Raw genomic sequence first — 27263 nt, forward strand, 5'->3', positions numbered from 1 at the left:
TGCATTTATGCTCAAATAAATTTGTTAGTTGCTAAGGTGCCACAAGTCCTCCTTTTCTTTTTGCGAATACAGACTAACACGGCCGCTACTCTGAAATCTACTATCCAAGTTATTCATGAAACTGTTCAATAGTACTGAACCGAGGACTGACCCCAGCAGGACCCTACTATATATACCCTCCCGGTTTGAAGCATACCATTGATAACTACTCTTTGAGTATGGTCTTTCAACTAGTTGTGCACTCACCAGATAATAATTTTGTCTAGCTCACATTTCCCTAGTTTGCATATGAGAATGTCATGGGGGATATATCAAGTCTACTGCTTCCCTTTATCCATTAGACCAGTAACCACTGTTCTCTCTAAGCTGTGCATGTGCACACAGATCCTAAACCCCACGCACACAGTGAAACACCACATGCACAAATATTTGCACAGAAGCACAACAATTTGCATAGAAGAAATTTTTTGCGCACACGGCCTGTCAAAAGTTAGAGGGAACATTGCCAGTAACCCTGTCAAAGAATGAAATTAGGCTGGTTTGTTCTTGAGAAATCCATGCTGGTTGTTCCTTATGACCACATTTATCCTCTTATAAATTATAAATTGAATCTTTAGTCATTTGTTCCGGTATCGTCCCCAATATTGAAGTTAGGATACCTGGTCTATAATTGCCAGAATCCTCTTTGCTCCCCTTTTTAAAGATAGGTACTATGTTTGCCCTTCTCCTGTCCTCTGGGACCTCACCAATCCTCCAGGAGTTCTCACAGATAATTGCTTACTGTTCCAATATTGCCTCAACTAATTCCTTAAGTACCCTAGGATGAATTTCATCAAGCCACACCGACTAGAATACATCTAACATATCTTCTTTAACTTGTTCTTTCCCTGTTTTCAATTTCATTCCTTCCCCATTGTTAATACTTATTGTGTGGAGTATCTGATCGCCTTTTTAATGAAGACTGAAGCAAAACAGACATTAGACATCTCAGTCTTCTTGATGTCATTATTAGCTGTCTTTCTCTAATAATCAGATGACCTACACTTTCCTTCATCTTTCTCTTGCTCCTAATGTACTTAAAGAATCTCTTCTTATTGCCTTTTATGTCCCTTGCTAAGTGTAACTCATTTTGTGCCTTAGCGCCTCTGATTTTATCCTCGCATGCTTGTGCTATTCTTTGGTACTCCTCATTAGCAATTTGTCCATGTTTCCACTTTTTGAAGGATTCCTAACAATCTTTCCCAACTAATCTAATTAAATAAACAAAGTAATTTCTCTTGATATAGGATTTATCTGAAATATAATTCAGAATTGTGTTATTTATGTACTCCCCAAATGTGCTTGATATCTCAAAAATGTGTACAAAACATGGTCTCTGCCTCAAAATGCTTGAAAGCAATTTTTTTTACCTTGTCTTACTTTCTTTATATACATCCCAATCAATGCAACAGGGATAAAGCACAGTTAAGGCTGCATGATGTAAATTTTTGTGTGTATTTTGTTCAATAACTGTTGATAATATTTAAATATACATAACGTGGTGTAGATGTAAGCAGGGTTTGAAAGAATGCTTCCCTGACAGCTAGCTGGAAGGGGGGGAGACACCCTGGGTGTGTCTATGTAAATACAGTTTGATCCTGCTTTGCTTAGATTGGCTAGATATTCAGCAGATGGAGTGACGTTTTGCTCATTGTAATCAACTTAATTTATGACCCAACACCAGCTGTGTTTGTATTGAATGCAGGAATAGCTGAAATATGGTTACCAATGTTTGTAATTATTGTGGGAATACAGAAAAGCAGAACTGTGCTTAATCTGTTCTAAAGGAAAGGGCTCACATTTAGGAGAAAGGACCTACCTAAGCAGGTTTCAGAGTAACAGCCGTGTTTGTGTATTTGCAAAAAGAAAAGGAGTACTTGTGGCACCTTAGAGACTAACCTAAGCAGGGGCTCAATTCTCAGAGCCCTGTGAGAGTAAGAAAGGTGTGGGTAAGTATGCTGGTAAGGAGGCTATGCACCCAGGGCCATCCCTACCAATTGTGGTGCCCTAGGCAGCCTGAGCACTTGGCAGCCAGTCCATGGGTGGTCCAGCCCGTCCTTGGGAGAGGGGACTGCACTCAAGGGCTGCAGGGCTGTGGAGGCAGGAGCTGGGAAGGACTGCTTTGGGGGGGCCCCAGAGCGGCCCGGGGGATTAGTGGGGGGCCTGGCGCTGGCAGCGGGGGTCAGGCCTGCCCCCGCCCCAGCAGTGGGAAGTGAAACAACCCAGCCCCAGCCTACTCCACTCCCCCCGCCCCAGCTCCAAGCCATGTCACTCGGGGGAGGGGGCAGGACTGCCCCCCTGCACTCACGGGTGGTGGGAAGTGGAGCAACCCAGCCCCAGCCTGCTCTACTCCGCTCCCCGCACCCCAGCTCCCAGCTGTACCGCTCGGGGGGGGGGGGGATTGGGGAAAGGATCATCCCCCCCGTACTCACCGGCAGCAAGAAGCGGAGCAATCCCACCCCAGCTCCCAGCCGCGTCACTCGGGGAAGAGGGCTTGGGGGAAGAGGGGCGTGACCACCACCCGCACTCACCGGCAGTGGGAAGCAGAGTGGACTGATGTGGCTGGGAGCTGGCAGAGTGGAGCAGGCTGGGGCCAGGTCGCTCTGCTTCCCGCCGCCGCTGGTGAGTGCGGGGGAAGGCCCGATCCCTGCTGCCAGCGCCAGGTCCCCCGCTAATACCCTGGGCTGCATCAGTTGCACAGGGGAAGGGGTGGAATGGGGGCAGGGCGGGGGCGGAGCAGGGGCAGGAAGAGGTGGGACAGAGGAGATGTCCCGGGCTCCGCACCCACCCTAGGGACAGCCCTTGAAATGGGCACAGCAGCCCGTGGTGGAACCAGCATGCAGTTGCCTAAAGGCACCACAAAATTTGGGGCAATTTGGTGCCCCACATTTTGTGGTGCCCTAAGCAACTGCATATTCTGCGTATGCCTAGGGATGGCCCTGTATGCACCCTTCCCGGGGGTACTACCTGGACTGGTTTGACCTGTTTTCCCCCCACCCCCGTTCTAAGAATAGAGTGAAATAGGCTTCATTAGGAGCCTTTTTATTATTTTAATTATGGTAGAGCTGTGTTTCTGCCCTGCCTGCTAAGAGTTAAAATCACTAGGAGCTGAAATCACTTGAGATGGGGCAGGATTTCTGTCCAGTCTGCAAAAATAACTGAAAATTGCTAAGAGACTAAAGTGCAGAGATCACAGCTGAGAGGTGGATGGCAGCAGATGGTGACCGACAGCCAGCAGGGCAGCGGCAGAGAGGCACGACAAGCAACCAGCAGAGCGGCAGCAGAAAGCAGTGACTATGGCGAGCAGCCATCGTCACGAGTAAGATGCCTCTTTATCTCCCCCACGCAGGGTGGGAGGTAAACCTGCAGATGCACCTCTGAACTCTGAGTCTGCACTGACCACAGCCAACAACTGTGAGTGGGGTGCAGAGAAGGGTCAGGCATGTGAAGGGGACATTTGGGTTGCTGGATGTAAGAACCTGAGGGGAAAAGGACACTGCCCAACCTACTTGAAGTGGGACTTTTACTTATGGTTTATGTTTATGAACCCCGTTTGTGGTGTTTTTCCAAATTAATGCCAGGTTACTTCCCTCCTTTTATTAAAAGTTTCTTTTCTACACTCAGACTCTGTGCTTGCGAGAGGGGAAGTATTGCCTCTCAGAGGCACCCAGGGGTGGTGTGTAAATTTCCCAGTTTACTGGGTGGGGGCTCGAGCCAGTTCTGTGGTGGGTCGATGGAAAGGAACCCCTAGATATTGAACGCAACCCTGGCTGCTACTGGCTCCACCTGGCAGAAGGGTTACATAAACATGATCTGTGTTGCATAATTCATGTAATTGTTACCTTATTATTATTCCTTCTATTTTTTTGTTTTTGAAACATGAATTTCCAGTATAATAAGTTTTTATCTGAACTAGAACAGACTAGAGACTGGGTAAAGGGGAATGAGACATTCTGGTAAAGCAAAAGCACTCTAAAGCCATAGTAGATGGTCATCACAGGATTTCCTGGGCCAGGTGGGTTTCCCAGGTTAGGACTCTATACCACCACCACCCCAGCCCCCAATATAGGACATATGGCTAGGAAAAGAGGGCACAACTGGAGCATTGCTGTGATCCGATAATCCCTGGCTGGAAATGGGACATAAACATGGCATACAGCTGCTTTTGACACCCCCTTAAGTACTGTGACAATTAGAATTCAGCTGGACACAAGACCAGGGCTCAGCTGTGGAGCATGACTTAACCTGAACTTAACAAGAACATGACCACTCACTAGAAATACTGTATCAGAAAGTCATACTCCAAAGGAGAGAGTTTGTTTAGGCTGGTCGAGCACAATACAAACCAGGAGTAATGGGCTGAAATTAAGAAGGAAAATATAGGCTGAACCCCAGAAAATCCTTCCAGAATGTGAGAAGTATCATATAATACCAGGGGTGGGCAAATGTCTTGGCCCAAGGGCCACATCTGGGTGCGGAAATTGTATGGCAGACCATGATTGTAGGGCTGGGGCAGTGGGTTGGGGTGAAGGAGGGAGCTCCAGGGCAGGGGGCTGGGCCAGGGGATTGGGTTGTAGGAGGAGGTGTAGAGTGCCAAAGGGGGCTCGGTGCAGGATGCAGGAGGGGTTTGGTGTGTGGGCTCCAGCCAGGCACTGCTTACCTCGGGTGGCTCAGGGGTGGCAGCGGCACACAGCGGGGCTAAGGCAGGCTCCTCCCTGCCCTGGCCTTGTGCCGCTCCCAGAAGTGGCCAGCATGTGCAGCAATGGCTTGTGCAGGTGGGGGCGGGCAGGCAGCTCCGTGCTCTGCCCTCACCTGCAGGTACCGCTCCCGCAGCTCCCATTGGCCGCAGTTTTCTGTTCTCCTCAGCTGCCAGTCCCACAATCAGCCTTATTCCTCTGTCCTTCGGATAGCCTATGGACAGAGTGGGGAAAAGCAGCAATGAGTCACATGATGCCCACAACAATAGTCCAGTCTCTACAGTCTCTGGAGGCAGTTAAAGGGTGGGTCAAAGTGTCAGTTCATTCAGTGAGGCGAAAGAGAAGAAGTGGTCTGCTTTATGGCCACTCTTCAACCTGCAGGCCAATATGGCCAATTAGGGGGAAAGGGAACATGTGGTTGCATCCATGGGGGCCCCTGAAAAGGCTGGGTGCCCTGAACCGCAGCAGGGCAAAGCCGTAAGTGGATGTCAATTGTCCTGATGTCGACGTCACTAGGGAAAGTAGTGGGAGAGTGTAAAGAGTGTCTTGATCAAGAAGTGGGTGAGACCTGGGATAGCTCCTGTCATAAATATAAAGGGAAGGGTAAACACCGTTAAAATCCCTCCTGGCCAGAGGAAAAATCCTTTCACCTGTAAAGGGTTAAGAAGCTAGGATAACCTCACTGGCACCTGACCAAAATGACCAATGAGGAGACAAGATACTTTCAAAAGCTGGGAAGAGGGAGAACGACAAAGGGTCTGGGTCTGTCTGTGTGATGCTTTTGCCGGGGACAGAACAGGAATGGAGTCTTAGAACTTAATAAGTAATCTAGCTAGATATGCGTTAGATTCTGATTTCTTTAAATGGCTGAGAAAATAAGCTGTGCTGAATGGAATATAGATTCCTGATTTTTGTGTCTTTTTGTAACCTAAGGTTTTGCCTAGAGGGATTCTCTATGTTTTGAATCTAATTACCCTGTAAGGTATCTACCATCCTAATCTTACAGAGGTGATCCTTTTTCTTTTTTACTGTTTCTTCTATTAAAATGTTTCTTTTCAAGAACTGAATGGTTTTTTCATTGTTCTAAGATCCAAGGTTTTGGGTCTGCGGTCACCTATGCAAATAGGTGAGGATTTTTACCAAACCTTCCCCAGGAAGTGAGGTGCAAGGGTTGGGAGGATTTTGGGGGGAAAGACGTTTCCAAACAATGCTTTCCCAGTAACGCAGATAAACGTTTGGTGGTGGCAGTGGAAGTCCAAGGGCAAAGGGTAAAATAGTTTGTACCTTGGGGAAGTTTTAACCTAAGATGGTAAAAGTAAGCTTGGGGGGTTTTCATGCAGGTCCCCACATCTGTACCCTAGAGTTCAGAGCGGGGAAGGAACCCTGACAGCTCCTGTCTGAGGACTGGAGAATCCGGTGGGTCAGATATAGTGAGATCTGACAGATGTGTGAAGTCTTGTGAGTAAGTTCTCCTCAGTACCGATATAGAGTACGGTGCCAAGGTGTGATATGGAAAAGAGTCAGCAGATGGCACCAGAGAGCTTTTTGGCACCATAGGTTTAGTTGGTATTTGCAATGATGCAGATGGCATTTTCAGTGCCAAGGATTTGTGTGAATAGGGCTTCGGTACCGTGGGGCAGCATCTGGGCTGAGGACTTCACTGGAGCCGGCTGTTTTGCTGGTGCCGGTGTCAGTGCCAATGACTTTTTCAGTGCCAGAAATGGTCCTGGAGCTAAAATGAGGTAGAGGACCCACTTTGGTTGCCAACAACAGAAGGTGATGTTGATACTGTTTCACCCCATTTGCTTCCTTAGACTGACTCTGAGGCACTGAGGGAGTCAGTCTGGGTGCAGATTTGTGCCCCTTGTCAGAGGCCGTTGAAGCCACAGACCAAGTTGTGGATGGCATTGTTGTTGTTTGTGCCTCAGAAACGGAGGAAGAGGATGGTCTCTTCTTACCTCACACCTATCAGAGGATGTTTGTCTCTTGCTGGTGTGAGGGGAGTGAGGTTCAGTAGACGACCTTGCCAAGCGTGAGGATCTTTCCAGTGAGGAAAAGGAACCGGGGTCCGACGTCAGTCACAGGGATTTTTCCATGAGAATTAATTTGAGTTTAAGGTCCCCACTTCTGCCTTTCAGGCAATGGGATGACTTTTGAGGAATGTGTCCCTCTCCTAAGCAGCAGATACACTTTGCGTGGCCATCCGTTTATAGAGAAGGCAGCTCCACAGGAGACATAGCGCTTAAACCCAGGTGAACCAAGCATTAAAGGGGGTAGCTTCCCTGAGGAAAAGTAGGGAAAAATGGGAGAATGAACTAATTTTTGTTTTTTCTTCTGTTTTAGGAGAAAAAAAGAGAAAAGGGAAATGAACAACTATGAGAGGAAAACAGGAAAGCTACTATCTAAAGAGCAACTTGGGCTCTGCTAAGTGTTCCATTCCAGACCGCAGGTGGTGGAGAAGGAACCAAGGCTGATTGGACCACACAGCACTATATATATGACCTGTGCACGGGGCAGGGGAGGTGAGGTGTGCCTGACGGGCACCGCTATCGAAGATCTCTGACTCCAAATGCGAAGGTGCTGCCTCACCTACAGTTGAGCACCCCTGGGAACATCACTCGAAGAACCTCCTAGGGGAAGAGTGGGTAGGCCAAGACCCCTAGAATTATAGTGGAAACAGTGACTATTTTGATGTCCTTGTTCTGTAGGAATAGGGTACCTTCCTGCCCACTGTCAAGGAGTCTCAAGTTTCTAAACACCCTGGTTTCATGTACTTTATCAATACATATGTTAGTGGATCTCTCTGAGTGGTCCTCCAAGGCTTGCAACACTAGAGAATATCCCTTTCTGCCAGTGTACCTATCTGCACTTCTTTGGGCCAGGTTATGCTCACATGGGTAACATCTATGGCTTCTGCAAAGTTTGGGAATCCTAGCTTCTGAAACCTCAGAGTATGTATGTTCTGTGATTAGATTTTACCAACCCTGTAACAAAGGTGAACCCCTGAAGCACTAGAATTGACTTACCATGAAGTCAGTGTCCTTGATCCTTCCAGTCTATCCTGCCAACTTGGTCAGCTCAACTTATGTCATAAATGGTTGCTTTACTCCAAAAAATCACAAAATACACAAGTTGTTCCCGTCCCTAAGGGCCAGTCATTTATCTTAGGTCGATTCACACCTTAGACCTCACACCACAGAAAACACTAGCTGCCAATTCTATAGCAAACTAACTGCAGATTCAATAACTAAGATATTCACAGGTTAAAGCAAGCCCTCGCCACAGGGGCAAACTGCTGTCTGAATTGGCCACTCTCATCATTGATGGGGGGGTGGACCTGCTGCCTGTTTCTTTCCCCTGGCTGCCCTCTGCAGCCCTAGTAGCCCTCAGGTCCCTTAGTCAGGGCCTGAGCCTGTCAGTTAATCAGGCTGGAGCCTTGCTGGCTCTCTGGCCTCTCCCATCACTGCTCTGTCCATGGTATCAGACTTTACCAGGCAGCTTTGTCCATCTCTCTCCAGAGCTGGAGAGAGACTGAGCTCTCTCCGCCCAGCAGCCCTTCTTACAGGACCTAGCCTGGCCCTGATTGGCTGCCTTCAGCCTTCTTCTGATTGGCTCTTGGAGCAGCGCTCTCTCAGGGCAGTTTTTAACCCCTTTTATTCCAGTGCGGACCAACCATCCCATCACACTTTGCTTTGCTTAACATTTATACCTTTTGCTCTCAAAGGAGTCACATGTTCCAGAAACATGCCCTGTGGGCATGTTATTACTAATTTTTACCTAATTAGTGTTTTGGGAGAAGACTATGGGGTGGTGCCAGACCAGGCCACATTTACCAACTCATTAATCATTCACTTTGGTTCCCCATGTGATGTTTCTCCAGCAGGGGGATACAATGCCCCAGGTAAGGTCAAGTCAAACTTAGATGTTCTACACATGTTATTTGCTCTTGAAGTTGGCATATTTACTGACCCAAAGATCAATATCGATCATCCACACAGAGTAGCCAGTACTTTTCCAAAATTAACTGCTGCTAAGAACTCCTGCCCCATCCCCTTTGGCAGTTCAGTCATGTCATGCCACGACAAGCCATATTCACCACACTTATTCAGTACAGCGACACCAATTTGGCACCATCGCAACAGGAGCCAGCTGTGCCCATGGAGTTTCTTCATATTTTGTTTGTTGTGTAATGAGCAAAAGACACAACACTAATCATAACAAATATTTTTATATTTGTAACAAACAAGTTTTGATAAATTTAGCCATTTTTCCTGTTTAATTTGTCTATGAACAAACCCGGGTTCCTATAGATGTCATAATTTGCAGCTGTCTACATAATTTCCGTGATTTTCAACAAATTCATTGAATAATGCTTTTGTTTGATTTTACGTGAATATTGTATGTATACTAAGAAAGAAAACCCAAAATAGAAATGGGAGTACAATATCTGGCAGAGCTGAGCCCTAAAATGAAACTTCAGTTCTGGGAGTGGCATAGCTTCATGCCTTCATAATGCATTTCAGATGCAGGGAAGTGTCAATTGCAGTGATCCAAGAAGTGTTTTGTCACTTAGGGGCAGTCAAAACCCAGTTCCTTATTCAAGCACCATTTACAAAATGGAATGTTGGGGGGGGGGTGACATATGTAGGACTTCTGATTTTAGGTTTTAACTGATAAGTAAAGACAAAGACACCCCCAGTACAAAAGATTAAATTGGTGTTTATCCAATAAACATCAGCCAAAACACCGGATATGGTTGCTTGTATTAGGAGCTTGTGTACACAAAAGCAGTAATGCGGACTACAGGCATGCAATTTCTAAAGCGCACCAAGATGTTGTGCATTAAGTGGTCTATGTAGACCGTGCTGGTGGACACTAAAGGTTTGAAACAGTACTATGTTAAAATGCACTAGGGAACATTATAAGGTGATTACTCATTACAGTAAATCTAACTGTATAATACTGTATAATGTACATTACTCATTATTGTATATACTAAAAATACCTGGAACCCACTAATTTTTAAACATCTATGTAAGACTCAAAAATTGCTAAAAAAAATAAGCCCCCCCCCACCAAATGAAATTAATAAACCCTGAAAAAAGAAGACCTAGACCTAGGTCAGCATATTGGTCAGGAATAAAGCTTCAGGTTCGGAAATGACCTACCCCAGCTACTTCAGAGCAGTCTAATGGTTGTAGCGACATGTCACTTGCAGTGACCTGAGAAATATTTTGTCATAGCCAGTCAAAACCCAGTTTTTTTATTTAAATTATTAATTTATTAATCACCAATATCAATTATTATAAGATTCATTCACATCTATTATGGTGAAATCTTTGAAAAATTAATTTTCCATTGAATATTTAGGAAATTTTGTTCTTTGAATAAGGGAGCCACAAATAAGGAACAGGAAATAAGGAACCAACTTCAGCCTTGTCAAAGACAGCGATAGTGTGATGAGATTGAAAAACAGAGACTGCTATCAAGACAGGGGAAAAGGGGAAAAGAAATCCAGCAGGGATAAATTAGGGGATGGATGATTTTGTGACTAATGCACAGGCCTGTGAACCTGGACTCCGGGGTACTATTCTTGGCTTTGTCACTGGTTCACTATAAAATGGAGACAATAATACTGATCTGCCTCACAGCAAGGTGAAATCATGAAAGAACCTTAAAACAGTGGGATGGGAATTTAAACATTAGTACTAGATGATTTAGGAGCTTCCTATCTATGAGACACCTCCACCCCCATCTCTCCTCATGCCATAGCACCTCAGCTGAGTTGAGCAGAGATGCTGAAGCCCTGCTAGTATAAACAAGGGGCTGCTAGCAAAGCATTCTCTGTGAGGGCCTCACAACTTAGTAATTTTCTCCCTGTCCCTTGGTTCAAAATAACCCAAATTTAATGTTCTTTGGGGTACATAGCAAAGCTTAGCTTTTGCCTGGGGCATCTGAAGAGGGGAACTGCAAGAATAGGGAATTACTGGGTGGGGTTTGAGTTTATAATTTGCCAGGCTTGTTAGTGGTGGATTAAATTGAATTGTACTCCTGCACAATATATGTTGTGTTATATAGTTAAGTTATGTCAAGGCCTGAAAGAGCAAGAGAACCATTGAGGAGGTTTTATTTAGAAGGCACATGGCTGTGGATGGGAAGCGAAGACCCTGTGGGGTCGGGCAATGGAAGGACCTAGATTGGATTACGTCTGGTCTGTGAGTGAGACCAAGGGAGCCTATTGGTATATGAGAGAAGAGACACCCTTAATAGAGGCCACAGGCCCACTATCTTCTAAGGGCACCAGAAGACAGTGGGTAGCAAGCAACTTCTCCTCCCCCAAAAATTCTACCAGGTCCACTAGGACCTCATGGAGATGGTCACGGGGCCAGGTGGGAGCCTCTGTAGGTTGGGTTAAGTGTCCAGATTCTTAGACTCTAAACCTTGGAAGGCTTCCCAGTTACACATTTTATATGTAGTTTTGGAAAGTGGAGACTGGTTTGTGGCCTACTATTATATGAATTTACTATAAGCTATAGGGTATTGCAGGCTGTGTGCTTCTATATAAGTTGCTGCAATATTGATTATGGTATTTTGTGCATTTTATCCCCTTTTTAGTATTAGAAGCAGGACAATATTTTTTTAAAGGAGGAAAAGAAAATATTATACTTAGAGTTACAGGGAGCAGGGGATATTTGGTAAGTTTAAAGCCCTCTATCCATATTCCTACTGGCCATAAACCCAATTTATAAATTAGAGTTGTGCGTAAGTAAGCACCACATGGTACCATCTGTTTAACCAGAAAACAATGATGGTGTTGTTTAATTAGCTCTACTTTCCCAACTTCTAGGCTAAATTAGAGCCAAGAGAAATGGTGAAGGAGTGCATGTTACAGAAGATTTTATTCTCCACAGCCCCCTTACGAGAGGGGCAATCTTTCAACACACAACTTCCACAAACCTTAACACTTTCTGTCAGGGGTTCCTCAAGACCTACACACATTGATTGCAGGGGTACTGTGAGCTCTGGCATAAAGGCAAAGTTTTTCAGCCCTCGGTTGCACCTCTAGTTGGTTCCTAAGCCCTCCCTCTGCTTCAGGCTCCAGCTGTGGGACCACATGTTATGGAGCACCTGCCCACCTTCAAATTCTGACCTGTTATGCTTTACGGGGCCCAGGGCTACTTAAAACTTCTCCCACAGACTTCTCCTGCTAGGCCTCCACAGACAGCTTCAGCCAATCACAGTCCCACCTTCTCCGTAGAACAGGGTGTCACCGTGCCTCAGTGGGTCACAACTGAAAATACCAAATTCAGGACAAACTGCTGAAAAATAAGACAGATACACCACAAAACTGGTGGTTATTCTTCCATAAGATATACCAAACCAGCAACAAAAGTAAATTTTTGTTGCACCACACTGGCTAACAAGAAGTCAGAAAAGCAGCCTCCTTAGGGATTTCAGTCCTTGAATCGCCACCAAAATCACTAGACTTAATGGTGAGTGGTTATTTAAAACCAATTTAATCAAACAAAAATGTTCTTTTCTTCTGATCCCAAAGGACCAGCCACATACCCAGGTTAATATACAACTCAGATCTTACCCAATAATCACGCTGTTGCCAATCACTTAGTATCTAAAATCTAAAGGTTTAGTTATAAAAAGGAAAGAAACATGAGAGTTAAAATTGGTTAAAGGAATTAAATACATACAATAATTGCAAAGTTCTTGGATCAGGCTTGTAGCAGTGATGGAATAAACTGCTGGTTTAAGTCAAGTCTCTGGTTGCTTCCAAATCATTAGAAGGACCTCAGTCCCTTGGTTAGACTGCTCCCATTAGCATATGTTCATAGTCCAGAAGCTTGAGCAGGAAAGAGGCAAAATGGAGATGTTTCCAGCGCCTTTTATAGCCCCTGACAAGTGAAGGGAATCCCATTGTTCTCACTGTGGAAAATTACAGGGAACAAGATGGTGTTTGGGGTCACATGGGCAAGTCACATGTCCATGCATGATTTTGCTTAGTCACACGAGAAGCCACTACCCATACTCTAGTTGTTCTCATGAAATTCCATTAAGTGTAGATAGGCCTCTCCCATGGTCCGTTGTGAGTTAAGTGTTCCTTAATAAGCCTTTTAACTTGTACAGTCCGTTCACGATGTGCAGGCTAAATAACTTCTGGGTGCTACCCAGAACCAAACACATTAGAAATACAGATATAGAGCCAATACTCATAACTTCAGATACAAAAATGATACATGCATACAAATAGCATAATCATATTCAGCAAATCATAACCTTTCCATAGACACCTTACTTGACACACGTCGTATCAGCTTTGTTGCAATTATTTAACAGTGGTAGCAACAATGATCTACATGGTCATATTTTAATCAGATAACATCACACATGGCCAAACCAGCCCCCCTTGCTGGTTTTCTGGCTTTGCCTGGCTTCCCCCTGCACCCACAGAGCTGTTTTACATCATGTTTCCCCTGAATCACAAACTCCTTCTGGGTACGGCCCTGACAATGCTCGGCCAGACAGGGGCTGTAAGAACACAACAATAGCACTGGCCAGACCTGGCAGAGCCAGCATAGGCATTTTTGCCCTTAAATAGAATTCTGCACAGAACTACAAAACAATCCACATTTCAACCACCAGTACAAAGAAGCCAGGATCAAAATGAGAAAGAAGGAAATTGTACAACAGGGACCGTAACAGTTAAAAAAAAAGTGGTGAGAAAACTGAACCACACACAGATTCGGAGATTTTCAGTCCAGAAAGGACCATTACTTCATCTTGTCTGACCTTCTGTATAGCCCAGGCCACTGAATTTCACCCAGTTTCCCCTGTATTGAGCCCAGCAACTTGCATTTGATTAAAGTAGATCTTCCAGAATGGCAAACAGTCTTGAAGACTGTAAGAGATAGAGAATCCATCTTTTCCCTGGGCACTGTAAAGCCAGCGTAGGTGGCCATCTCAGGATTGCCCTGGCCAGGTGGGTTTCCCAGGATGGGACTCTATACCACCACTCTGCTAGCCCTGATATAGGACATATGGCCAGGAAAAGAAGGCACATCTGGAGCATTGTTGTGCTCCGATAATCCCTGGTTTGAAGTGGGACAGAAACATGGCAAACATCTGTCTTTGACACCCTTTTGAGTACTATGACAACTGGAACTCAGCTGGACACAAGAATATGGCTCAACTGTAGAGCATGACTAAACCTGAACTAAATGAGAACATGATCACTCTCTGGAAACACTGTATCAGAAAGGAACACTCCAAAAGAGAGGGTTTGTTTAGGCTGGTCCAGAAGAATACAACTAGGAGTAATGGGCTGAAATTGAATAGGAAAATACAGATTGAACCCCAGGAAAACCTTCCTGAATGTGAGAACTACCATATTATATTGTGGAAAAGTCTTCAGAGAGAAGTGGTTTTAGGATTTAATGATCACAGATAAATGTTGGAAATGGAATGGAGCTCATTCATCCACAGTAAACTGATGGCCCATTTACAGGTTAATATGAATTTCCACAAATTTTAGTTTCTTCCAAAGTCTTAGATTTGTAGTATTTGTGCATGTGAGTGGTTTTTATTTTTCTTACTTATTATACAAATGCCTTAAAAACAAAACAAGGGAAGTGGTAAGGACGGAATAATCTGACATTATAAACACTCATCAGTGTTTGGCACAGTACCTGCTGCACTAGCAAAGAAAATGCAGGAAAGACCTGTAATGGGAACTTTCAGAATTTTCTACTTCCAGTAAAAATAAAATAGACACATTCTACTTCTTTTCCTTTTGTAATATTTCTTGATGAGGAAGCTTAAATTGTAGAAAGAATGTTTGCTTTTTTTCTCTCAATCTCCTGAAGCAAAATCTGACAGGGTTTATTTTGTGACATTGCAGTGGCCATCTTGTCACCATTATAGGGGCCATTTTACTAACCCTACCAATTCTCAAATGCACAATGTTTAATGCAGTGGAATGTGGAGATGACTGGTCTATCACAGATGTTAAGAGAAAACTGTAGAGATAATGCAAATCAGTCTACCCTAAACATTAACTACTTCATCTGCAAAACACAAAGTTAAAAGAACAAACTAGGGACCTAATCCTGCAGTCCTTACTAAGGTAAAATTTATATGTACATTCCATTGCCGCCCCCAGTTCCCACAAACATTCTTTCAAAAGGGAGGAGTTACAAGCTGCCTGGTAGGTTTGGAGAATATCAGAGAGATGAGCTATTTCGCTCATAAAGCATGACTGCTCCCATTTCAGCTCAGTGGAGCCAGACCTGCACAGAATGGCTTTCAGGGGAGTGGAGGGAAGGAAGAGGAAGATGGAATATGCAAGTGCTCCTCCCTTCTTCACTCTTAGGGCTGGAATGTCTGGTTCAGTTGTCCCTTCACTTGGGGAAACAGAGAGGAACAATTCATCCTTCATACTGTTACAGCTCATACCCCCACTGCCCCATCCCAGTTACTTTCTTTTACTTCTTCTAACACAGCTCCAGAGATCTTTCAAGATATTTTGGAACCAGAGCAAATGGAATCCGTTATTCTCCCTTCTGGCTTTAATACGAATATATAAACCTGCAAACATATGCCCTCCATTTCCAGGAGGGAGCAGAGAGCTTGCCACACCCATATCTTCCTTTGCTAGCTGCATTGAAGATTCTGGCTTTCTCCATGGAATTTGATTGACTGTAATATGATCTTAGCTCACTAAAAATACCATACATTGTGGACTCACATTGAGGCACTGGCGACAGCTTGTTTCGACTGAGTTTTAGATGTTTTTTTCCGTCCAGAAATGGAGGACAGCTGTTCTCCGCAGTCTGCTATGATCAGAGCATAGTTTCACTTTTGCAAATTGCCTCTGCATATCCTGACATTTTGAAATCAGTTATTATTAGAACTAGCCTTGCCCCATCCCAGATAGGGAGAAACACTCTTAAATTGAAGCTAAGGTTAATTATGCAGTGTCAGCAGGTGTCCAGAATAACTGGTGGGCCTGCAGGTAGCCAGGTACCACCCACAGTGTGCACACAGCCTTCATTGGTCTTATTTTTAAAAGTGAAAACCTGGGAGACCCTTTGTCAGCGGTGTCACAGGGAAGACTTTTGTTGGTGAAGTGGTAAGAAAAACAGGCAGCCTCTCCCCGCCATGGCCTCTTTCAGAATAAAAAACTATCACCTTACAGGAAAGGGCTGGAAGGGAGAAAACAACTAGAGTTGCTAACTCATTAATTTATTGTGAGTAATGTGATTTTGGCCCCAGCTTTAGTCCATATTGTGATGTTGTGAAACATCACTGCAGCCTTTTCACAATTTTGGGAAGCAAAACAAGAGACCCTTTTCCCATCCAATGTTCTGTAGCCTCATGGAAAGTACACTGAACTGCAAAATGAAAAACCATGACTTCCACTCCCAGCTCTTTCACTTACTGCTAATGTTTCTGCACCCTTTATACAGAGATCGTTTGGACATTCTGCCACCCTAGCAAAACTTCAGTGTGGTGCCCCCATCCTGCACCCTAGAATGGGGGTTCTCAACCAGGCAAAGGGATGTGGGGAGCCTTCTGATGGCTCAGTGGTTATGGTAGAAGGTAGGGTGAGGGAAAAACACCTGGTCGCAGCCCCACTCGCTCAGGTGTGGTCATGATAGAGGGTGGCCTAGGCACATTTGAGTGAGCAGCCCTGTGACCTGACACACAGGGTTGCAGAGCCACTCAGGTTTCGGCTGGCTGCCCCAGGCAGAATCTGCCACCGTAGGCAGCTGCCTCGTTTATCTACAGCTAGAGTGGCCCCTGCCTTTCTAACCCTTATTCTAAGCCAAACTCTCATACCTTGGAGGTCACTATCATTTGTCAGTTAGGGAATGTCTGCGCTGCACAGTTCACCCAGGCTCTTACCCAGGTTTGAGCCTTAACCCCTCCCCGACATCCACCCAGTAAAACCTTTGACCTCGATTTGGAGGTGCTGTAAGGCTGGGTGAGCTCACCCGGCTTGGGGAAACCCAGGCTCTGCTTTAAGTCAGGCTGGAACCCACCCACTTTCTTGTAAGGATGCTGGCAAAAATCACTTGAGTGCTGATAGTCCTCCAACGCCCTTCCCACAAATCCCCTGCAGGACAAATATGTTCTCCCACAATTGATTAGGAAAAAGTCCTAGAGTGTCTCTGCACAGAGAGCCCTGGGATATCCCCCCAGATGAAAAACAGGTGAGTGCAGAAACAGTGAGAACACAGTAACATGATAACACGGGCTTTACTGTGGGGACACTCATACCTAGGCTAGGCTAACCCAATGCGGGTGCCAGTCACCTGGGTTAACTGTGCTGTGTAGACATAGACTTTGATAAGTGACAAGGCCACTTCAGAGAGACCTGGGAATAGCATCCAGGTCACTGAGGGTATGTCTACACAGCAATTCAAAACCCGTGGCTGGGCCATGCCAGCTGACCCAGGCTCACAGGGCCCTGTTTAATTGCAGTTAATAGAGGTTCAGACTCAGGCTGTGGCCAAAGCTCTGGGACCCTCCCACCTAGCAGAATGCTAGGCCCAGGCTACAGCCCGAACATCTAATACAGCAGTTTTTCAGCTCTGGAGTTCAAGCCCTGCGAGCCAGAGTCAGCTGACCATGGCCAGCTGTGAGGTTTTTTTTGCTGTGTAGACATACTTTAACTCACTTCCAGCTGCCACATCACAGAGCAGCAGTGCTCAGAGCGGGGCTAATCCAGGCAGAGGGGGCACAGCAGCACCCATAGCTCCCTAGTCTCTGTCACATGCAGAGATGTCAGGGAAGCAGGAAGATACAGGATGTTAGGGGATTCAGATAAAAGATTCCTCTTTAATGCAGCCAGACAATTGTAATGACAAAGGCCAGGCAGGACAAACTAATTCCCTGCTGACCCATACAAAGATGTACTGAGTTGAGTCACAGGAACACAGAGACACTTACTGTGAGACGGGGGAGTCCAGACAGAACTTGGTATCCAGCTTCCTTTCTCTGCCTCCGTTCTCTTACTATTTAGACCCACAAATAGAGAGACAAGAGCCCAAGACCTGGAACGAGCAGCGCTGGCTCCCTCTCACCCCACCTGCAGAATCTGCACTGAGTGAGGAAAACTCACCTGTGAAAGTGAAACTCAGAGCAACCCACTCAGAGAGTTAACCCTTCACTCACCCTCAGTGCTGCCCCGTCCTCCCGGGGCTCAGTTGAGCCTGGCTGTTACACAGGTGCACAGAGTGGGAGAGGCACAAGGCACTTCTGCAACTTGTACAACTTGTTGTCTACTTTAGGGCCTTTTTTTTTTGTTGAAGGGTGGTGGCTTCCACTTTGTTGTTGTTTTGAGGCATGGGAGCCGGGTGAACTGCTGGCTTGGGGAGGCTAGCCCCCCAGCCCTGCCCTTCCACCCAAGACCCCAGCCCTTCTGCGCCCACCAGAGCCCAACCCCCGCCCCATTGTGGCCACTGGTCCCTGCTGCAGGCTAGCGTCTCCCGCAAGTGCCGGGAGGCTGTGCAGCGCGGCCTTGGCCCCAGACTGCGGGGAGGCCGGGCAGCGCAGACCCAGCGCCCCTGGCCCTGGAGCACTGGAGTGCTGAGCAGCACGGCCCCAGCCTTCCTGGCCCCAGAGCACCGGGCAGGCTGGGTGGCCAGTCACGGAGAGCCGGAAGCAGGAGGGGGACTGGGGGCGGAGTGTTGGCAGGCCTCACCTGGCTGTTTGGGGAGGCTTTGCCTCCCCCTGCCTCTGATACCTGCTGGCCATATTTTGGGGTTTGCTTTTTTTTAAATTCCCACCTCCACCCCCGAGACCGTGATTGACTCTTAGTTGCACAATCTTCTTGTCTGCGTGAGAGCACAGAGCTAAGAAAAGCTTGGAAGGCTGCTGCCTTTGGGTCCTGATTTTTCCTTTTGCCTTTCAGGTGGACTCAGCTGCACATGCGCTTGGTGCTTGCTGGCTCCCTGCCTTGCTTTCCGTTCAGCCAGCCACCCCACGTGGCACTAGGTACAGGCGGGGTTGTGGTTTGGGTTCTGGAGGGGAGGAGGGAGAGGAGGACTGGAGGGCACCACCGCTCTCAGCAGCAGCCTGCGATTTGCCGGAGCCGTGTGAGGCCAGGCACAATTGCAGCCCCTGTGCTCAGGGCAGTGCAGCGATTGCTCCCTTCACGTCACCCCAGGGGGCAGGGAGCAGGAGAGGTGGGGCTGAGGCACCAGCCCACAGAGAGGGACTGGCACATGGCGGGGGGAGGGGGAGCATGTAACACACCTTGAAGGGGGCAGCAGGTGCTGTGGTCTGTCTACAAACCCAGGATTCCTCCCTGCCCTCGCCCTGGGGCAGCGCTGCTCCACACCTCCCCCAGCACGGGGCTGTGCAGATACGTGGGGCGGGGAGCAGAGGGGGCAGCAGAGTCACATGAGGTGTCACAGGTACATGAGAGCCGTGGGTCAGAGCCACATAGGATGGCAGATGAGAGGACCGAGGGTCAGAGGCGCACCCCACACAGAGGGGGTCAGGGGTTGGGAGTCCCCTGGCAGTCACCTCAGGTGGGGAGGGGTGGGGATCCTGGGGGCCTCACTGGTAAAGTCCAGCCCACATGGGGGTGAAGCAGGGAGCTAGGAGCTCAGGGAAAGTGGGGATGTGGGTGCTGGAAGGTTGGGGTAAGCAAGGCTAAGTGATCCCTCGGTTGGGGGATATAGAGGGGCACTGGAGCGGGGGATTTTCTGGCCAGAGACAGGGGAACCAGGCATTAAACTTGGGAGACCAGATACTTGGGAGAGGCAAGCCTGTGGGCTGCATGGGGGACTAGGCCTCTGCCAGTTTCTTGCCCATGGAATTGGGACACAGGGGTAGAGGCGGGAGCCATGGGCTGAGATGCTCACAGGGAAGGATAAGACTTGCACTGAACACATGGAAACCCCTCCTTCTCCAGGGATCTGCCTGTAAAGGGCCAGGCCTCTGGCTGTGCTCTCCTGTTCCTGTGTAGCTTGGGGGTTGGTACGGTGGAGGCAACTGCTGAGCTGCACCTGGAGGTGATGGGACGTGTGCACAGGATGAATGGGGGTGATGTGTATCGGGTGACGTCTGCATGAAACGAGTGGGGCGATGTGTGCGCTGAATTGAATGTGAATGGGTGTGTGCAGGGGGCACAGGTGGCTATAGAACGGGTGGGGTGGGTATGTGCAGTAAGTGGCTCTGTTTGTATCCAGTGTTTGTGCAAATGTTGGCAGGTCAACATAGTATCTCAGCAACTCAATATTTTCATGTATTTCTCCTCTCAACCCCCCTTTGAGGTAGGGCAGTGCTGTTATCCCCATTTTACAAATGGAGAAACTGAGGTACAGAGGAACTAAGTGGCTTGTCTACGGTTATACATGGAGTCTCTCACAGAGAAGAGAACTGAAACCAGGTGCCCAATGTCCAGGCCAGGGTGCTGACCCTGCACCATCCTTCCTTTCTAAAAGCTTATTTAAGTTAAACTTGTGCAACTTCCCCACGGAGACGACCCCTTAACTCGCACCATCATGATTCTCCAGCAGGTTTCAGACAAGAAATGCAGAAGTGCAACAGAAGCTCCTTTCAGGAACAGAAGGAGCCAAAGATCTGGGCCCTGCAGCCCAACCCCGACTCTGCTCTGCTCATTCCCAGTCTCTGCGGTAGCAGGGGGGACTTGTAATCCCTGAGCTCTTTAAATCTCCCTGTAAGGCATTTTTCTCCAGCCCTCAAACAGAACTATGTCTCTTCAGTTTTTCACTGTCCTTTTTAAGATGTGGACACTAGAACTGGACTCAGTATTCCAGGGCTGGAGCACCCATGGAGAAAAATTAGTGGGTGTTCAGCACCCACCAGTAGCCAAGCTCCCCTCCCACCTCCTACTCCCACCTGCTGCCGGCCCTGCTAATCAACTCCTCCCCCTCCCTCCCAGTGCCTCCTCTGCGCCATGGAACAGCTGTTCAGCGGCATGCAGGAGGCACTGGAAGGGAGGGAGGGAGAGGGAGGAGTGGTGATGGGGAGCGCTCGGCAGAGGGGGTGGAAAGAGATGGGGAAGAGGTGGGGTGGGGTTGGGGATTTGGGGGAAGGGTTGGATTGGGGGTGGGGCCGGGGATGGAGTGGGAGTGGTAAGAGATGGGGTGGGGCTGGGGATTTGGGGGAAGGGTTAGAGTGAGTGCAGGGCCTGTGTCTGAGCAGGGGTTGAGCACCCTGGGGAAAATGAGAAGCCAGCACCTGCGTACGCAGAGATAAAATCATCTCCCTAGCCCTGCTCACTATCCCCTGTTCACACTTCAGAAGGATTCCTTTAGCCATTTGTGCTACAGCATCACATTGGGGTTCATGCTGAGTTGCTCGTCCTCTCTGACTCCAAAATCCATTTCAGAATTATGGCTCTCAGGATACAACCCCCCATACCGGGGGCTCAACCTGCACTCAGTGTTCCTACATGAAGGCTCATGCTCACACTTCCTTCCTCCCCTCACTCACACCCAGCGCTGCTGAGACATCTTGGAACTAGAGCAAAGGGTAGAACATTCCTCTCCTTTCCCGTTTAGATATTTATGTGTGCAGACTACAGCAGATACAGTCCTGGGATCGGATCTGGAGCAGTGGGTCTCAAACTTATTTGATCAGGCTCCCCTCCATTGTGTCTGTAGTCATTTACCCCTCCCCCCAACAAGTACATATACCACCACCCAGCTCTGAGGGCAGTGCCATGCCAGCAGCAGCACAGAAGTAAGGGAGGCAATGGGAATATCACTTTTCACAACACACTCAGAGCCCCATTGCCACCCTTACTTCTGCGCTGCTGCTGCCATCCCAGGGCTGAAGGCCGGAGCCCCTCTGCCTACAGGTGAGGAATTGGTCAGGGGAGGACAGCCTGAGCCCATCTGACTCTTAGTGACGAAATGAGGTGGGGGAGGTGAGGGAAGGAGAGCCTGAGCCCGGGCTGCCTCCTGGTGAGGGGTTGGGGGTGGGAGTGAGAGGTGGGAAAGAGAGTCTAAGCCCAGGCAGCAAGGCTCTGGCTGTCCCCTTTATCCCCATTTCCGGGTGTGCACAGCCCTTCTGCATGAGCCCCAGCCATCCAGGGCTGACAGCCGAGCTTGTTAAAAAAAAAAAAAATACACCCCCCCCAAACACACACACACACCTCACACCTCCCTTGACACATTCCTGCACCTTCCTTAGAAGGCCCTCCCTATAGCTCGAGAACGGCTGAACTAGAGAGCTGCACCTCCCCCAAGTCCTTTGTTCCTAACCAGAGACATGACTGTCCTTTAACAAGCAAAATCCCTGATCTGACTTGCTGTTAGCCAAGTACAGTATTTCATGTTTCGCTCACCAGGCAGCACTGAAGAGAGTTCATTCAATTTGAATTATTGTAAGCAGGGTGTGAATGAATTCTCATGACAGCTACTTGGGGAGGGGGAGAAACTTCAGGAGCAAACTTCATTTACATGAACACCTACTATGTGTAGGTATCCAGCAGGCAGGAGCTGTGTAGCTTCAAGTGATCAACTTTGGCTGGTGCTGGTTTACAAATCACTTTAGTACTGAACGCAGGGGTAGTGAAATGTTGTTATCAATGTTTTTGTCTTTATTTTATGAGTAAATAAAGACAACAACATTCATAACATTTCATTATATTTTATTATATGAGTAAAACTGGTTTGACGAGAATGATGCTGAAATCGAGCAACTCATCAATGAGAAGAGAATGGCATTTTGAGCTTGGCAGAATGACAAACTGTACATAAGAACATAAGAATGGCCATACTGGGTCAGACCAAAAGGTCCTTCCAGCCCAGTATCCTATCTACCGACAGTGGCCAATGCCAGGTGCCCCAGAGGGAGTGAACCTAACAGGTGATGATCTAGTGATCTCTCTCCTGCCATCCATCTCCACCATTCCTTACCCATCCTGGCTAATAGCCATTAATGGGCTTAACCTCCATGCATGTATCTAGTTCTCTTTAAACCCCGTTATAGTCCTAGCCTTCACAACCTCCTCAGGCAAGGAGTTCCACAGGTTGACTGTGCGCTGTGTGAAGAAGAACTTCCTTTTATTTGTTTTAAACCTGCTGCCCATTCATTTCATTTGGTGGCCCCTAGTTCTTATATTATGGGAACAAGTAAATCACTTTTCCTTATTCACTTTCTCCACACCACTCATGATTTTATATACCTCTATCATATCCCCCCTTAGTCTCCTCTTTTCCAAGCTGAAAAGTCCTAGCCTCTTTAATCTCTCCTCATATAGGACCCGTTCCAACCCCCTAATCATTTTAGCTGCCCTTCTCTGAACCTTTTCTAATACCAGTATATCTTTTTGGAGATGAGGAGACCACATCTGTATGCAGTATTCAAGATGTGGGCATACCATGGATTTATATAACGGCAATAAGATATGCTCCTTCTTATTCTCTATCCCTTTTTTAAGGATTCCAAACATCCTGTTTGCTTTTTTGACTGCCATTGCACACTGTGTGGACGTCTTCATAGAACGATCCACGATGACTCCAAGATCTCTTTCATGATTAGTTGTAGCTAAATTAGCCCCCATCATATTGTATGTATAGTTGGGGTTATTTTTTCCAATGTGTAATATAGAGAGAAGCCCATGCCAAGGCGAGGGTGGAAGTCCAACGTAAAGCTAGAGAACTCAAGAACAAATGGACTGAGAAAGTGCAAGAACTCCAACATCTCACAGACATCCACAATACAAATTTTTTTTCTCCTGCTGATAATAGCTCATCAGTTGACTGGTCTCGTTAAGAGTTGGTATGGCAAACTCCATTTTTTCATGTTCTCTGTATATATATATATATATATATATATATATATATATATATATACACACACACACACACACACACACACATTTCTACTGTATTTTCCACTACATGCATCTGATGAAAGGGGCTTTAGACCACGGAAGCTTATGCTCAAATCAATTCGTTAGTCTCTAAGGTGCCACAAGTACTCCTTGTTCTTTCTGCTGATACAGACTAACACGGCTGCCATGCTGAAACCTACCACAATACATGTGGTTTCTTTAGTGCCACCAAGGCTGTTTATGGGCCAATTCATCATGGTATGAATCCCCTTTGCTCTAAGGACAGAACCACACTTCTGAAGGACAACATAGCCATCAGTTCTCATGGGAGAGAACATTCTGAAGATCTCCTTAACCGTAACTCTATGGTTGCAGATGAAGTCCTTGAGCAAATCCCTCAATGACTAGGGATGAGCTCGGAGACCCTCCCAATTTGTATGAGGTACACAATGCCACCAAGCAGATGAACAACAACAAGGCAGCAGGTCTAGATGGGATCCCTGCTGAAATCTTTAAAGACAAAGGACCTGAGCTAATTTGACAGCTTTACCTGCTTATCCTTAAAATCTGGATAAAGGAGGAGATAACCAGTGAAATGAGGGATGCCTTGATTGTCACCCTCTTCAAGAAAGGGGATAAAGCAGATTGTGGAAACTATCGTGGTATCGCCCTCCTAGCCATTGCAGGCAAAGTTCTGGCGCGGATCCTTGCAACCCGCCTTCTGCCCCATCAGAAGAAATTTTACTGGAGTCACAGAGTGGTTTCCGACCATGTCATGGAACTGCGGATATGATCTTCACAGTATGGCAGCTGCAAGAAAAGTGTCGGGAGCTAAACCGACCACTGTAGATGGCTTTTATTGATCTAACTAAAGCCTTTGATTCAGTGGATCCCTGTGCCCTTTGGACTGTACTTTCTAAGATTGGATGTCCTGATAAATACATCAATGTCCTAAAGTTGCTTCATGTTAATATGAAAGCGACTGTTCTGAGCAGCACTGGCTCCCAGATTGAACCTTTCAAAGTACAAACAGGAGTCAAACAGGGCTGTATCATCGTTCCAACCATGTTTGCAGTTTTTATTGCCATCATTCTTTACCTAATTGCTGGGAAGTTCACAGCTGGCATTGAAATCATTCACAGAATAGATGGAAAGCTGTTCAGGCTTAGCAGGCTGAAAGCCAAGAGTAAGATTTCCATCACATCTGTTCTGGAACTTCCATAAGCTGATAACAACGCAGTTTTTGCCCACTCTAAGAAAGATCTTCAGACTATCCTGAATGTATTTGCTGATGCTTACCCACGTCTTGGTTTCACTCTTAATATCAAGAAGACTAAAGTGCTCCATCAGTCCTCTCCAAATGAGGAATCACATGCCCCATCTATCAGAATCAATGGGGTGGCACTGGAGAATGTCGATCATTTCCTCTACCTTGGCAGTCATCTCTCATCCAAGGCAGATATTGATGCAGAAATTCAACATCGCCTGAGCTGTGCCAGTGCAGCTTTTCCTCATTTACAGCTGTAGCAAGTCAAGACTCACCACTGCAGCGCCTCCTGCTGGTTGCTCCTGGGAATTAGTTCAGTTTCAGCTCAGAGTGCCCCCTGCTGGCTGGTGTTTCTCCTGCTCTCACCTCCTGTTCCTAAATCTCCACCACACTGCACGTCAGGCCTAGCGGCCTTCCCGGCCCACAGTGCCCCTTCCCTTAGGTATTGCCCCGCAGCAGTGCCCCCACACTCAGCCACACTCACACCTGTGGCTGACTACCCAATCAGCCTCCCTCAGCTGATTTTAACCCCTTCTGAGCTGGAGTGGGGTGACTGCCATGCTACAATGGCACAAGGTTTTTGAAGATCACGACATTCGAACAGACACCAAGCTTCTTGTTTATCAAGCCAGCATTCTCCCAATATTATTGTATGGGTCCGAAACTTGGACAACCTACGGACATCACTTGAAAGTCCTTGAGAGGCACCATCAATGCTGCCTTCGGAAGATTCTGAAGATTAAATGGGAAGACAGGCACACCAGTATTAGTGTTCTGGAAGAGGCAAAGACCTCCAGTATTGAGGCAATGATCATCCGTCAGCAATTCTGCTGGACTGGTCACGTTGTCTGGATGCCAGACCATCGTCTCCCAAAACAAGTCCTGTTCTCTCAGCTGAAAGAAGGGTACCATAATGTGGGTAGACAATGGAAGCGTTATAAGGACTTCTGAAGGACAACCTAAAAAAAGTATAACATTGACATTGACACTTGGGAGACAATTGCCCAGGATCGCTCAAAATGGAGTGAAGTCCTACATGATGGTCCCCTGCATTTTGAACTTGCTCGCTGACAAACTGAAGAGGAGAAGAGGCACAGGAAGAAGGAGAGACTGGCTTCCAGTCATGGTCAACAGCCTCCTGCTGAGCCTGGAAACATCTGCCCTCACTGTAATAGAACTTGTGGTTCAAGGATTGGCCTTATCAGCTACCTGAGGACCCATAACTCCCATAGAAGATGATCATACTCGGTAACGAGTGATCGCCATCATCATCATCATATGAGTAAAGGAGAGCAGAACTGTGCTTAACCTGTCCCAGATGAGGAGGTCATCCTCAGCTGAAAGGACCTCATTAAGCCACGGGCTCGAATACCAGACCCCTGTGGAAAGTAAGAGAGGGTGGGGACAGGTGTCCCTGCCAGGAAGTGTGGACACTACCTAAGGATCTTCAGCCTGGTTTAACCTGTTCCTCCCCACTGTTCAAAGTTAGAGCAAAATAAGCTCCATTAGGAGTCTTTTGTTATTTTAAGTGCTCAATTAAGAGCTGAAATCACTTGTGATGGGACAGAATTTCTGCCCAGCCTGCTAAGAACTGACAATCAATAAGAGACGGATCTGCGGAGGTCACAGCAGAGAGGCAGGTGGCAGCAGAAGCTGACTGATCTGATGGGCGGCTGATGGGAGCAGCTGGCAGAAGCAGCTAGCAGGCGGCCGGCAAGGGTGGCGAGCAGGTGGCTGGCAGGCGGGAGCAAGTGCCCAGATGGCGGAGTAAACAAGGTGGCTTTTACAAACACACCCTTCCGCCATGGTGGAAGGAGAATTAACACAGAGGGAGGGCCCTCCCTACCAATTGTGATGCCCTATGCAGCCCAAGCACAAGCTCCCCCCTTCCCCGTGTGGGAAGCGGCCAGTCCGCGGGGGGATACGCTCAAGGGTTGCAGGGCCACGGTGGCAAGAGCCGTGGGGGGGGGGCGCTAGGGTGACCAGATGTCCTGATTTTATAGGGACAGTCCTGATATTTGAGACTTTTTCTTATATAGGTGCCTATCACCCCTCACCCCGTCCTGATTTTTCACACTTTCTATCTGGTCATCCTAGGGGGTGTCAGTTTGGGGAGCCCCACGGGGCGCAGGGCAGCCCAGGGGATTAGCGAGGGGGGACCTAGTGCTGGCAGCAGGGGTCGGGCCCACACCCGTGGCAAGAAGTGGAGCAACCCGGCCTCAGCCCACTCTGCTCCCCCAGCTCCCAGCTGTGTCACTCGAGGGAGGGAGCTTGGGAAAAGGACCGCTCCCTGCACTCACCGGCGGTGGGAAGCGGAGCGACCTGGCCACAGCCCGCTCTGCTCCCCCAGGCCAGCTCCCAGCCATGTTGCTCGGGGGAGGGGGCTTGGGGGAAGGACCACCCCCCGCACTCACTGGCAGCGGGCTGG

The 27263-nt window shown here is 47.5% G+C and overlaps 1 protein-coding gene across 1 annotated transcript in view; it reads right to left on the minus strand.

Annotated features, from left to right (window-relative positions):
• LOC140913584 (NACHT, LRR and PYD domains-containing protein 12-like) overlaps positions 1-25699 on the minus strand; it is a 182259-nt gene extending 156560 nt beyond the window's left edge. The window contains exon 1 of the mRNA XM_073350311.1: positions 25514-25699. Within this exon, the coding sequence (XP_073206412.1) occupies positions 25514-25699 (186 nt within the window). The remainder of the gene's footprint in view (positions 1-25513) is intronic.
• Positions 25700-27263: the final 1564 nt, after the last annotated feature.

This window comes from Lepidochelys kempii, chromosome 6 (assembly GCF_965140265.1).
Source record: "Lepidochelys kempii isolate rLepKem1 chromosome 6, rLepKem1.hap2, whole genome shotgun sequence".
NCBI lineage: Eukaryota > Metazoa > Chordata > Testudines > Cheloniidae > Lepidochelys > Lepidochelys kempii.